At 42.1% G+C, this 12,866-nt stretch overlaps 1 protein-coding gene across 3 annotated transcripts in view; it reads left to right on the forward strand.

Moving 5' to 3' along the window:
* CHN1 (chimerin 1) overlaps positions 1-11,457 on the forward strand; it is a 104,968-nt gene extending 93,511 nt beyond the window's left edge. For all 3 annotated transcript variants that reach the window (XM_081181061.1, XM_081181062.1, XM_081181063.1), the window contains 5 exons: positions 3,174-3,347; positions 4,270-4,347; positions 5,538-5,675; positions 7,208-7,313; positions 10,356-11,457. In XM_081181061.1, the coding sequence (XP_081037187.1) occupies positions 3,174-3,347; positions 4,270-4,347; positions 5,538-5,675; positions 7,208-7,313; positions 10,356-10,527 (668 nt within the window). In that variant the 3' untranslated portion in view covers positions 10,528-11,457. The remainder of the gene's footprint in view (positions 1-3,173; positions 3,348-4,269; positions 4,348-5,537; positions 5,676-7,207; positions 7,314-10,355) is intronic.
* The last annotated feature ends 1,409 nt before the right edge of the window (positions 11,458-12,866 follow it).

Here is a 12,866-nt window from a genome sequence, read left to right on the forward strand (position 1 = left end):
GGAAACAGCCTTATTAGAAAAACTAACCAGCAAACTGAAACTGACACGGGGACAAATAGAAGAAGACGCCTTTATGGCCCCCTCCCCTTTATCACATACACAGCCCAACAAGACAGTGACAAGAATCCGCCAACAGCATACAAATCAATATGGCTAACCTGATTCGAAAGCACTCACCCACCCCACTCACACATGAAAACAAAATTCACCACAGCCAGTCACAAACAAACAACCACACCCTAGGCCAACCCCAACCTCTCTCACCACCAAAGGAACACAAGCGAATAGTAAAGAGAACCGGCACAAGCGACGCTGACACAAAACCCCACACATACGTTAAGCAAAATAGAAATATCACCTCCCGACCCCACCCATCATGCCCCCTCCACCTCTTTCCCCCTTTTCTTCCCACGGTAACACTAATGTCTCAACAAATGAAACTGAACTGTAGAAAATGAAACTTGAAAAAAGAGACATTGCACACACTTTTAGGGCCAACAGACTTTGCAGGGTTGTTGAGTAGATAACATGGGGAAAGGGGGACTATGCATGCCATCCTTGAGCCCTTTGAAGGAAAGGTTGGCTATAAATGAAATTAGCAACAGATAATAGGGGGTTGCGAGTGGAATGCTGACTAGTTTCTCCAACATACCAGGCTCCTTGCCCAGATGTCTTGCGGCGAGCATGCGTCCACTGTTTGCAGCTGCAAGTGACCCATACCTAGCATTCTTGCACAACCGATGGGCCATTTGGGAAATAAAAGGCAGTACTTTTCTGCAAGAGCAGGGTGGGTTGACGACCCTGAACAGACCTTGCAAGTTCTATCCTTGGTGGTTTGCTATCATCTTTGAAACAACAAGAAGAAGAAGACTTTATTTGCGTAGCCGACAGGCCATAGCATCAAAGGACAAACACCGACAAAAATACATTACAAATATAATTATCATAAAATCTTATGACATATTATGCTAGGGAAAAAGCATCTCAAAGCGCCAAAATACTGTCTCGCTTTTACTTTACGAAGGGGGGCAGACATATCCCAGCAGCTCTGGAGGTCTTTCAAGCAAAACCCCTGGCACAATTACTCTACGGGGCCCAAATCTGGACGGGAAATCATTGCTGCACACTTGAAACGGTCCAGTCTAAATTCTTAAGACAGATTCTAGCCGTTCCACCATGCGCACCAAATGCGGCCCTACGGCTGGAGACTGGCCTCCTCACCGTCGAAACCCGAACCTGGTTAAGAACATTCAACTATTGGCTTCGCCTAAATTTAAACCCATCCGGACTACTACCTCTAGTTGCACGAGATGCTCACAGAAGTCGGTGCTCCAAAGTAGTGCATCAAAAACTACTTATATGTGGCCTCCAAGCACAGCATCTCCTGAAAATGGGTCTCCCGAAGGCAAAAACCATTATTGACCAGCGCATGAAGGATATTGAGCAGCAGAATAATCTGGCCTATATTAAGAAATTCAGTGCTTGGTACGCTTATCTGCCCCCCTCCCACTTTGATTTTCGGGCACCTTATTTGTCTACCTTAACCATTCCAAAACTCAGGTGGGCCTTTACACTGGCCAGACTAAATATGTTACCCTCGGCTGTTCTTGAAGGTAGATATCAAAAAATTTCATTTGAGAACCGGCTCTGCCCCTGTGGAGCTGGCTACGTAGAGACTGTGCCTCTTGTCTTGCTCCCTATATAAAGATCTCAGGGACGAGACCATCACGCCGCTCCTATCTGCCAATTGTTCTCACTCCTAGCTGACCAGAACAGCTCGACAACAGAGAAGTTTGCCAGATTTATCGAGAGAGCAATGAGACTGAGAGCTGCTTGAAAAAAATAATATAGATTCTTTCCTTCAAAAAGTCTTCCTTAGGATGGTCATCGCCACAATTGTCTCTTATCATTTGTGGGTCAATTAATATCTGTAGAATACTTGGTGTGCCACTAGGCTGCCAATACCAGCAAATGAGGATTCCCCAGCATTTTTAGCCAACTAAATGGAAGCTAATATGAGCAAGTGCAAGTACATTGTTTTTTTTCTTTCCACAGATCCAAAATTAGCCCCAGGTGGGACTTAGCTGAAGCTTATTTCATCCACTTGCCCCAAATCCTGCTTTGATTTCATGGCGATCATAAAACTGAAGGAACTCTCTGGTTGTCTTTTTGAGGGGCATATACATTATTATTATTTCCGTTTCTATTTGTTCTCAAAAGTGACAGAATGCCTACCCTTCCCCAGTGTAGCTTTGATAAAATACGATGGCCGTGCATTAACATATGAGGATTTTTCTATAAAGCTCATTCAGCAACTATATATATTCCAGTGAATTAGAAGCAAGAAGAAGGTTAGGGCTGACTAAAATCAAATCAGCAGTGGAAGAGAAAATGACAGCTTTGCTTATTGTACTCTCAGCAAATATTTGAAATGGGTCCTCGTGGGGCAATCTTAATATACAGTGCTTACAGGTCTTGTGTTTGCTCATGCATTAATGAAAGGACATTATTACAGCTTTCACTGGAGAGTGCGAGAATCGATATTTTCTGTTCTTAAATATTGTCTTTCCATTGATGCCCTGGAAAAGTGCAAGGGAAGAATGGCTTATCTGAGACATTTCAACCTGCAGTATCTGAGAATCTATTTCATCATGTTTCTAGGCTTTCTCGCGGTTTATGAAATTCCATATAGTGTAATCTTTGCCTTGGTGGCCTGAGAAGCTAGAAAACATTTGGATAATCTGAAAATAAGATAGAAAGGACTGGTGGTTTTAGAAGCTGTGAAGGGGACTGACAGTGAATTTTGGATGATTAGTTTATATAAAGGGGTTGCTGCTAAACTCAGAACACTCAAGGCCACTTTGTACACACGCAAGATGGGCATAGCTTGATGAAAGAACATGCGCTTTGGCTGCAGAGGGGAATAGGTTCATTCTGTAGCATCACTTCATTGCAGCATCACTTGCAATGAAGTCATATTGAAGTATATGCTGATAACCTGTTATAAACATGTAGAACCAAGGTGATAATATTCTTCAAACTGTGTACAAGTCCTGTACTTCATGCAGTCGATTAAGAGATCCTTAAAATAGCAGACTCTCTAGGATTTCATAGCACTAAATGTTGGGCTAACCGTTTTGTTGTTGTTGTTGCTTGTATTCTTTTCCCACCAGATTGTGGCTTAAACGTTCATAAGCAATGCTCCAAGATGGTCCCAAACGACTGCAAGCCAGACCTGAAACATGTCAAAAAAGTGTACAGCTGTGATCTCACTACACTAGTAAAAGCGCACTTCACGAAGAGACCAATGGTTGTAGACATGTGCATTAGAGAGATTGAATCAAGAGGTAAGGCATCCTTAAATGATATCGTTGCCTTTTCTTATAATTCCTTTAGATCAGAGCTTTCCAAACTGTGTGAGCATGTCGGCTGCAGTGTGTAGGTGTGTCGTGCGAACACTGCTCCCGGGGGCTGGTAAAGGGTTAGTTTAACCTCCGGTTTGCTAGTAAAACTGAATTGCTGTGTCGCAGAATGATGCGTGTGTCACCGACATGTAGAGTTTGGAAAACACTGCTTTAGATTGATCCGGTTTAGCTGAATTTTAAGTTTGAAACTGTTTTGCATGACACATCTTACAAATACATACCCATTTCCCTGAGCAATTCATGCTTATCTTTGCATTGGTTTTTGTTTTTTTTTAATGTAATCTCTCTGCTGAATCCCCGTTATTGTTTCTTTAATGGTACAAGTTACAAAAAATATTCTTTCCAGTGCTTTAATATTTATGCCTGCTGTTGAGTGATCTCTTGTTCTACTTGCACAAATGCACTCTTCCCAATATATTTCTGTGGAAAACAACAGGTAAATTATATATTTATAGCTAGGCACTATAATTACATATTTCCTCCTCAATGTCTACCCCTGCTAATGATTCTTTGCTTGAATGTTGCTCTTACGATATTTAAATATATGTAAATAAGCTTGGATATTCTAATGTGAGTGGTTTGTTTTCAAATTCCTTTGTGATTTGATGACATCTTCCTCATTCCAGGGGCCATTATCATAAATATGTTTGTGTAAAATTATTGTGTGCTGATCACAACAGTGTTACATATTTAGGATTGAGAGCTGGCAGTGAAATTTATGCTCAGAAAGGAAGATGTGGCTTCTAAAGCTCAGCTCAGATTTATGCGTTGCTAGCAGTAAAGAAATGTGACTGTAGAAAAGATAAATATCTAAGTTTAATTGAGTGATTTATTTTTTTTACAGGTCTCAATTCTGAAGGACTCTACAGAGTATCTGGATTCAGTGACCTAATTGAAGATGTCAAAATGGCTTTTGACCGAGGTAATATTGCTTACTGGATGTTTTAGCTTTTACATCCAACACAGTGGCCAAGACTCCAAAGCGCAGCACCCACACCAGATAGCAGACCATTTTTTAAATGGAGTGGACTTGCAAAGCTTGTGATATGAGACTCTTAATCTCAGGGTTGTGGATTCAAGTCCCAGGTTGGGGAAAAGATTCTTGCATTGCAAAGGTTTGGACTAGATGACCCCTGTGCTTCCTTTACAACTCTACAATTCTATGGTTTAGTGCAGCTATGATCAAGATCCATCCGTTCCGAAATCTTAGCATGAAAATAATTCTTAGGTCAGGAATTGGTTTCAAGTTCCACAACTGGATGCCATTCAACACACCAAACAATCACTCCTAGGTACCCCAAGCTTCCTTCATTTCAGAAGTAAAATTTAGGACTGGGAGGCATTTCATTGCTCCTGCTGTTAAACAACTCAAGTTTTAGGGATCTTTTCCAGTCTACTCCAAATCAACCATAAGTTGACCAGTAGATGCAGATCTACTAAGGTAGGTTTTGGCATACCAGCCATTGTTTACGTTGACAGTATGAGGTCTGGTGAACAGTGGCGTAGCGTGGGTTGTCAGCACCCGGGGCAAGTCAAGTAATTTGCACCCAGTAGCGTAGCATGGGTTGTCAGCACCCAGGGCAAGGCAAGTAATTTGCGCCCCCTAACCTGTGGATTTGCGCCCCCTAACCCTAACCCCCAGATGTTGCGCCCGGTGCGGCCGGCCCCCCCTGCACCCCCACGCTACGCCACTGCTGGTGAATTGGCCTTGATTACTGAGCAGAGGAGAGAGTAGTGTTTGTGGCTGATTTATCCAGCCATTGTCATCTCACTTAGTAAAGGAATCGCTCTTGCAAATCAAGGTAAACGTAAATTAACATTCTCACTATCTGTACCAATTCGCCGGTAAGGAAGAAAGACTTGGTTTAATGTGTAAAGCAATCATTATTTAATTTATAACGTCTTATGAAAAGAAGAACAAGCTGGTTTAAGTGTACTTGACTTAGGGCTGAAACCTATGCCAATATAGTACTGGATTGTTTACAAAAGGCTTGCTGGGACAGCAAAAAGGTGAACACCAGTAAATGTTCAATTTTGTATGAAAATAATCCTCCTACATTGTTTGCTTCTCCTCTCCCCCCACCCCCTTTTCTCCCTCGTTTTTACCTACAGATGGGGAAAAAGCAGACATCTCTGTGAATACATATGAAGATATCAATATTATCACAGGTGCACTTAAACTGTACTTCAGGGATTTGCCAATTCCGCTAATCACATACGATGCCTACCCAAAGTTTATAGATTCTGCAAGTAAGTTTTAGTTTATACTATTTTTCAAGTGAACTTTGTCCCCCCCCTCCCTTTTAGTGATTTTTTTTTTTTACTGTTTATTACCTCTAGATTCTCCATAGGTTTTGTTTTTGTAGAGTCAAGCAACTTGTGGGGATTGTGTGTTTGTGTGTGTTTAAGCTAGAGTAACATTTTATTATACGGTCATCCTTTAAGAGCAAGTAGAAGTCAACAACCTTTTCAGAAGTAGAATCAGAAATGTCTTGGTAGGCCACACACACCCCTCCAATATTTTATTGTATTTTCTTCTTTATGCAAGGGAGCAAGAGTAAACATTCAACAATCCCACCCACCCCCAGCAGAAGCACCAAATGTCTAATGACTTGCTAAACTTGTTTCGATCTTCTTTTTTGCAATCGTGTGACCACCATATCTCCTAACAGATAAGTTCGAAATATTAGGTGAAATAAGAAAACCTAACTGTAGGGTAGATTCTTTCATCTTCAATTCCTTTCAGCGACTCCTGTCCTAGATGCTAAACTTCAGGCAAGACAGGTTCCATTGTTTGTTTGTTTGTTTGTTTGTTTTTGTTTGTTTTTTGCTATTGTTTAAGATAAAACCTATTTGGGAAAGAAACTACCGTATTTTTCGCTCTATAAGATGCACCAGACCATAAGACGCACCTAGTTTTTGGAGGAGGAAAACGAGGAAAAAAATATTCTGAATCCCAGAAGCCAGGATCCCGCTTGCTGTCCTGGCTTATGGGATAGCCACGCACAGCCTTTCCCGGGCAGGGGGAGCCTTCATCCCCCTGCCCAGGAGGGGCTGTTTGCGGCTCTTGGGGGCTTTTCCCCGGGAAAGAGAGCGCTGAGCAGAGTCTCCCGCCTGCATTCGCTCCATAAGACGCACACACATTTCCCCTTACTTTTTAGGAGGGGAAAAGTGCATCTTATAGAGCAAAAAATATGGTACTTTTGCCATTTTTGTGGACGTTGGTTTGTTTGGAGATGGTTGCCTTGGTGATACTATCTTGTGTCGATTGCAGTAGTAATTGTATCATCACCCTGTTCGTTGTTTTATTGTTAAAACTTCAGGCAAGACAGGTTCCCATCCAAAGCAAATTTATGCAAGGTGTTACAGCACCTATCTGTTTTCTTACCTGAAGTGAACAAACTGTAAATAGCAGCAGTAATACTTTACTACACCGACAAATGCAGCTGTTCAAGGTTTATGATACAGGCTAGCTGCCCATATCTGAAAAACGCTGTGTCATGCAATACTCCCTTCGTGAATGAGTCTAAATTCATTAAAAACAGACTCCGAGGGCAGATAAAATCAGGACTCCGTCCTCCGGTCTCCACTTGGTAAAATATTGATTAGTTGAGTTAAAACTAATTTAAAACTCGAGAGCTGTAGAGCAACTCTCCGCTTCACAAACCATTCCTCATCATCTGTTTAATTACAATAAACTAGAATTATCTGGGAAGACTACCCAAACTCCTGAAACCCCCACATATTTTGGCTTCAATTTGATCAGATATTTCTTGTTTTAGAAACCACGGATCCTGACGAACAGCTGGAAATACTTCACGAAGCCCTGAAGCTGCTGCCTCCTGCTCACTGTGAAACTTTACGGTATCTCATGGCGCATTTAAAAAGGTATGGAAATGAATGGTCCTTCTTAGTTTCTCTTGGGTGTTTCTTGCCTCTGGTTCTTGGGCCAACTGCTGCAGGCATTAAATCCTAAGGGCAGGACTCCAGTGATGGAAGGCATTACTCTATAGGGAGTGGCAATTTTCAGCAGTTCTCCTCCTCCCTACAGTCACATGTGTGTCCCCCCCCAAAAAATGTAGGAACTGGAGGGTCCCCCAAACTTCTAAAGCTGATTTAGAGAAGGAAAGGGGCTGCAGCAGAAGGAAGAATTGCCGTAAAATTGCCTCCTTCCCAATTCTGTTTGTGGATGCCTTCTGGCAATAGGAGAGACAGCATTGGAATGTCACCCTTTGTGCCCTATTCATGTGTTGAGCCCTGATAAGCAAATTCTCAACAAGAAGTGTGAATTCCATATTTCCCCCTTCATGTAACGAAACAATGCGAGTGTTTCCATGTCAAACGAGGCTGCTTGTGAATTCAGAGGAATGATCATATATTGGTTTTGGAATTACTTAGCCCTTGTGAGGTCACACAGCACAGTCCCTCGTCCCCATTTATTTCCTCTGAAAATAGAGACCCAATAAAATGCCTCTTTGTTTTTGCTCCCCTCAACTGAAGAACAGGTGAGATATGTCCCTTTGGATAGCTCAGTTGGTTAGAGTGTGGTGCTGGCGTTGCACTGACCGCATGCCACTGTTCAAAAATCTAAACTTCCCTGAGAGTGTAATCCTAATCCTCTCTGGTTTGGGTTTTTGTTTTCCTTTGCAAAAACTTTTTTTCCCCCAAAAAAGACATCTTATTTCCCCCTCTTTTGAGGAACTTTCTTTGATCATATAGTTTTCTTTGGGAGGATAGCATTCTGGCCATTAAAACAATGCAAAGTAATATTCTGATTATCCCAAAGCAACCATGCCTTTAGTTAGTCCAGGCAAACTTTGGATCTTCAGGTAGTTACCGTATTTTTCGTTCTATAACACGCACCCGACCATAACACACACGTAGTTTTTAGAGGAAGAAAATCCGTAGGCATGCCACCCGTTAGCATTCCCTCCATAACACGCACAGACATTTCCCCTTACTTTTTAGGAGGAAAAAAGTGAGTGTTATGGTGCAAAAAATACGGTAATTTGTCTTTCCCAGTTACATGGACTATCGCATTATGCCCAACACTGTTTTTCTTGTCTACCACATTGAGCATGGCTTGGCATACGGTTTCAAAGTCGAAATCTGGCTGAACCAACTCAGCTGTGCCAGTCTGTAATTGAAACATTAAAAATGAGCAATCCCCTCTGCCACATCTTCAGCCCTGGCTGGCATGAACAGCAAAGTTTTGGGTGCAGTAGTTGCTCTGCCCAGTGCTCCAAGCCCAGGGTTTAGGATTGCTGTACCCAGCCAATAAAATTCCAGTAATGATAGTGTGCCCTAGATTCAGGTAGCACCTTAGAGACCAGCTAAGTTTGTTCTTGGTATAAGCTTTTGTGTGCATGCACATGAAAGCTTATACCAAGAACAAACTTAGTTGGTCTCTAAGGTGCTACTGGACAATTTTTTTTTATATATTTCAATAGTGTGCCCTGTTCTCTGAACAACCATTTTTAGTTCTTGGCACAAGCTTTGGTTCTTAATTTGGAAAAATTAACATCTTTGCTATGGATAAGGAAAGCCGCAATCCAGACTACGTGAAGCACATTTAAGGCCTGCTCTCCTCTCTTTCTACTAAAGGTAACAAAAAAGAGGGGGGGGTTACTTTCTCTCTATCACACCCAAAACGATTTTTCATTCCCTTTTATTAACAGCACCATTTTCCTTTAGAAGCTCAGCGAGATATTAATGGGATCCATTGACAAATGTGCACTTGCCACTTCAGATATGATTTGTAGTGGTTTATTCTTTTAAAAAGTATTCTCTAAATACAAACTCCACTCATGCGAGTATAATTTCGCAATCAAAATCCTCTTTAAAAGTCAAATGTGCAAAAAAGCAAATGCAAACAGCAAAAGAGGCGAGAAAGGAGGAAGAGAGTAGTTTCTGATAGAATTCCAAAAAACTTGTTATTTAGTGTGAAGGCCAACCTGCTCTTTTCTATAGCAATAGCCAAGAAATTTCCACACAGAATTTTCTTATGACTAACACAGATGCAAGAATAATTCAGCCGTACCCATTTCACATAGGTACATAAGCAGCATATAACTTTTTATAGGCATGCTCACGAAGACGTGTTGCGATGAGGGAACAGCTAATGAAGTCTTGTTATCAAATTCAGTTGTTCAGCCTGCTTGGCTATATTTGGAGTCGCTGTAAATAGAAACTGCAGAAGTTGGCCAGCTTCAGAACAATATGCCAAACAGTTATCAGCTCCTAGCTATCATGATAGGTGTCTGAACTTTATTTTACTCTATAATATAGAACGAACACGGTGGAGAGGGGGCTGCTGATGTTTTATTTATAATTCACAGACTTCTCAACAGTGGGCATTTAGTTATATATGTGTGCCCTTGATGGGGATTTTGAGTTGTAATCCTGCGATATGAATTTAATCTGTTCACCAGCTAATTTACAAATATTAATTTGTTCTGAGAGGCAATTAACTGCCGTAAAGCGTATTGTAGCCTCTCAAGACAGCCGCTTGCATGCTGCGCCATTCAAACGGAGTCCAAAGAGAGGGAGACAATCACTTTTTCTGTCATTTACCACATAGATTGTGTATCGTAGATGTTTATTCAATGCATTTTAGATGGTTTGCTTTGTGTGCTTTATATTTATTCCATTTTACTGTTTATAACATGAAAAGGGATGTGTGTGTGCTTCTATAGAAGCACGTGGCCTCTTTGAATTCTAGACTTTGATCCTTCCTCTATATCAGCGGTTCTCAACCATGACGACATACAGCTGCCAATAGGGCAAAATACATTATGACCGTTGAAACATTTAATTAGTAGCATCAATGTGGTTTGTGTTTCTGGTTCCATGTTTGTGAGATCAATCTGGCAGCTACCAATAATTTCTTCCCAGTGCTTTGTGTTTTAACTGTAGCCCTCCTTGTTTCAGGGTGACGCTCCACGAAAAGGAGAATCTGATGAACGCAGAGAACCTGGGCATTGTTTTTGGACCAACACTGATGCGAGCGCCGGAGCTTGATGCGATGGCTGCCCTGAACGATATCCGTTACCAGAGACTTGTGGTGGAGATGCTTATAAAAAACGAAGATATTTTATTTTGAACTTGTTTGTGGGTGTGGGTGTGCATGTATGTTTTTAAATGAACTGCAAAAAAGAAAAAGAAAAAAGAGAATCCGGGGATGATGAAGGAATATTTTGAAGTGGAGCCTGCAGCGGAATTCTGATTGTGAGGTTTTTGATGTATGAAAGGTGCTTGTTTATCGTTGCTTGTGTGGTATCATTCAGACAATGTTGGGAACATATATTGTACTTTCCAGTACTAAATAGGTCTGGGGGGTTTCATCATAGTACAGGAAATTCAAACTGAAATAGGTCTCCTCCTTGTTTTACCCTCTCTTGTGAGGCTTCTGCTGCAAAGGACACAACAGGAACAGCACAGCTTCTGTGTTCTGGAATAGTCTGTGATTGTACTTTAGCATGTTTCTCAGTGTAAATATGTTGTGGGTTTCTTACTACGTTCCGTAATTGGTTTCTGATATTTCAGTTGCGGGGGGGAGCAGATTGCAGTGAACCAAGACCTCTAGCTCTTCATTGACATCACCCCTCATTCTTAGCCTACTTTGAAAGATACCGTATTTACTCAAATCTATTGCGTGCCTTTTTTGGCCAAATTATGTTGAGAAATTTAAGGGGCTCATTAGATTCGATAGCACATTTACATTCGCCAGCAAATCCTTCCCCCACCCCCAAGGTGCTGAAAAATTGAGGCGTGCATTAGATTTGATGGTGCATTCGACTCGAGTAAATACGGTAATTTCTAGCTGGGTTCTATAGCATTTGTTTTAACAATGGCGTGCATTTTTCTTTTATGTTGTGGTTGCCACTTTTAAGTCATGCCTTTTTTTGTAAAGATCCAGTTAAAGGTGGCAAACTGAACGAATGAAGACTGGTTTGTTGTTGTTTTAAATGGTAATTTTGTATTTTTATTGGGCATGCGTATTAATTTATTAAAGTTTTGCGTTGGAACCTTACCAAGTCTGGCTGCATTTTTGCCCCAGTATCACAGACATGCAGCCCATTCCCCCACCCCAAATAAAAACACACTTATTTGACAAGTCCTACTTGACTTCTCGGTGGGACGCAGGTGGCGCTGTGGGTAAAACCTCAGCGCCTAGGACTTGCCGATCGTATGGTCGGCAGTTCGAATCCCCGCGGCGGGGTGAGCTCCCGTCGTTCGGTCTCAGCTCCTGCCCACCTAGCAGTTCGAAAGCAGTCTTAAGTGCAAGTAGATAAATAGGTACCGCTTTATAGCGGGAAGGTAAACGGCGTTTCCGTGTGCTGCGCTGGTGCCGGCTCGTCAGAGCAGCTTCGTCACGCTGGCCACGTGACCCGGAAGTGTCTCCAGACAGCGCTGGCCCCCGGCCTCTTAAGTGAGATGGGCGCACAACCCTAGAGTCGGACACGACTGGCCCGTACAGGCAGGGGTACCTTTACCTTTACTTGACTTCTCAGTTTAGCCTATTCCCAAATACAGTGGTACCTCTACTTGCGAACGTGATCCGTTTCAGGGTGCCATTCACACCCTGGAAAGTCCGTAAGTAAAACACCACTGCGAAGCGCGATAGAGCGCGCATGCGCGAAGCGTGCAGATTGCTTCTGCGTCCATGCGCGTGGCGAACCCAGAAATAAACACTTCCAGGTTTGCCGCGTTCATAACCTGAAAAGCCACAAAGTGAAGCCAGCGTAACACGAGGTATGACTGTAATAAATGCACAAGACTGGAACTTTACAACCCTGTTCTCTCGTAAACAGAGTTAAGCTTTAGCCTATTGAAATCTTGAACTTAAACATGCCTAACTCAACACAAGATCAGGCTGTTAGTGGATTGGGGAACCATTTTCAGGCTGAGGCTTCACTCCCTTTTGCCAGTGGCTGTTGCAGCCGGAAGTGAAAGTGGGCAGAGAAATGAAAGCAAATTTCACCTCCCCATAGTAGGCTGATTTCTGCACACATCCCTCTCTATCCTTCCTCCAGGTGAGCAAGAGTTTAAAGGACGTATTCAAGGCAAGCAAAAAAACTTGATGGTGTGACGCACACAGCCAGTGTGGAGTGTGGCCTTGGGGCTAAAACAGTTTTCTTGTGGCATAAAGAATAAACATAATAAATTATCAGGAGTGCTTTTAACCACCGATTCCTAGTTCATTTTTCTAATTAAATGTACAGCTGATGATATGCCAGCCAGCCTACTTACGCAAACCAGCAATCCAAACTTAATGAATTCAAATCATAGCTTAAATTGTTGGATAGTGACTTCCCCAAACACTCTGCCCTTCAGACCAGGGAGAAATGACCTAAAGTTACAAATTATTTATTTGGGTATGTGTGGTTTAGCAAATCATGCAAATAAGGTGCTGTCAGTATTCCTGCAAGTCCCTTAATA

The sequence above is a fragment of the Podarcis bocagei genome (assembly GCF_964188305.1).
Source record: "Podarcis bocagei genome assembly, chromosome: 1".
Classification (NCBI taxonomy): Eukaryota; Metazoa; Chordata; class Lepidosauria; order Squamata; family Lacertidae; genus Podarcis; species Podarcis bocagei.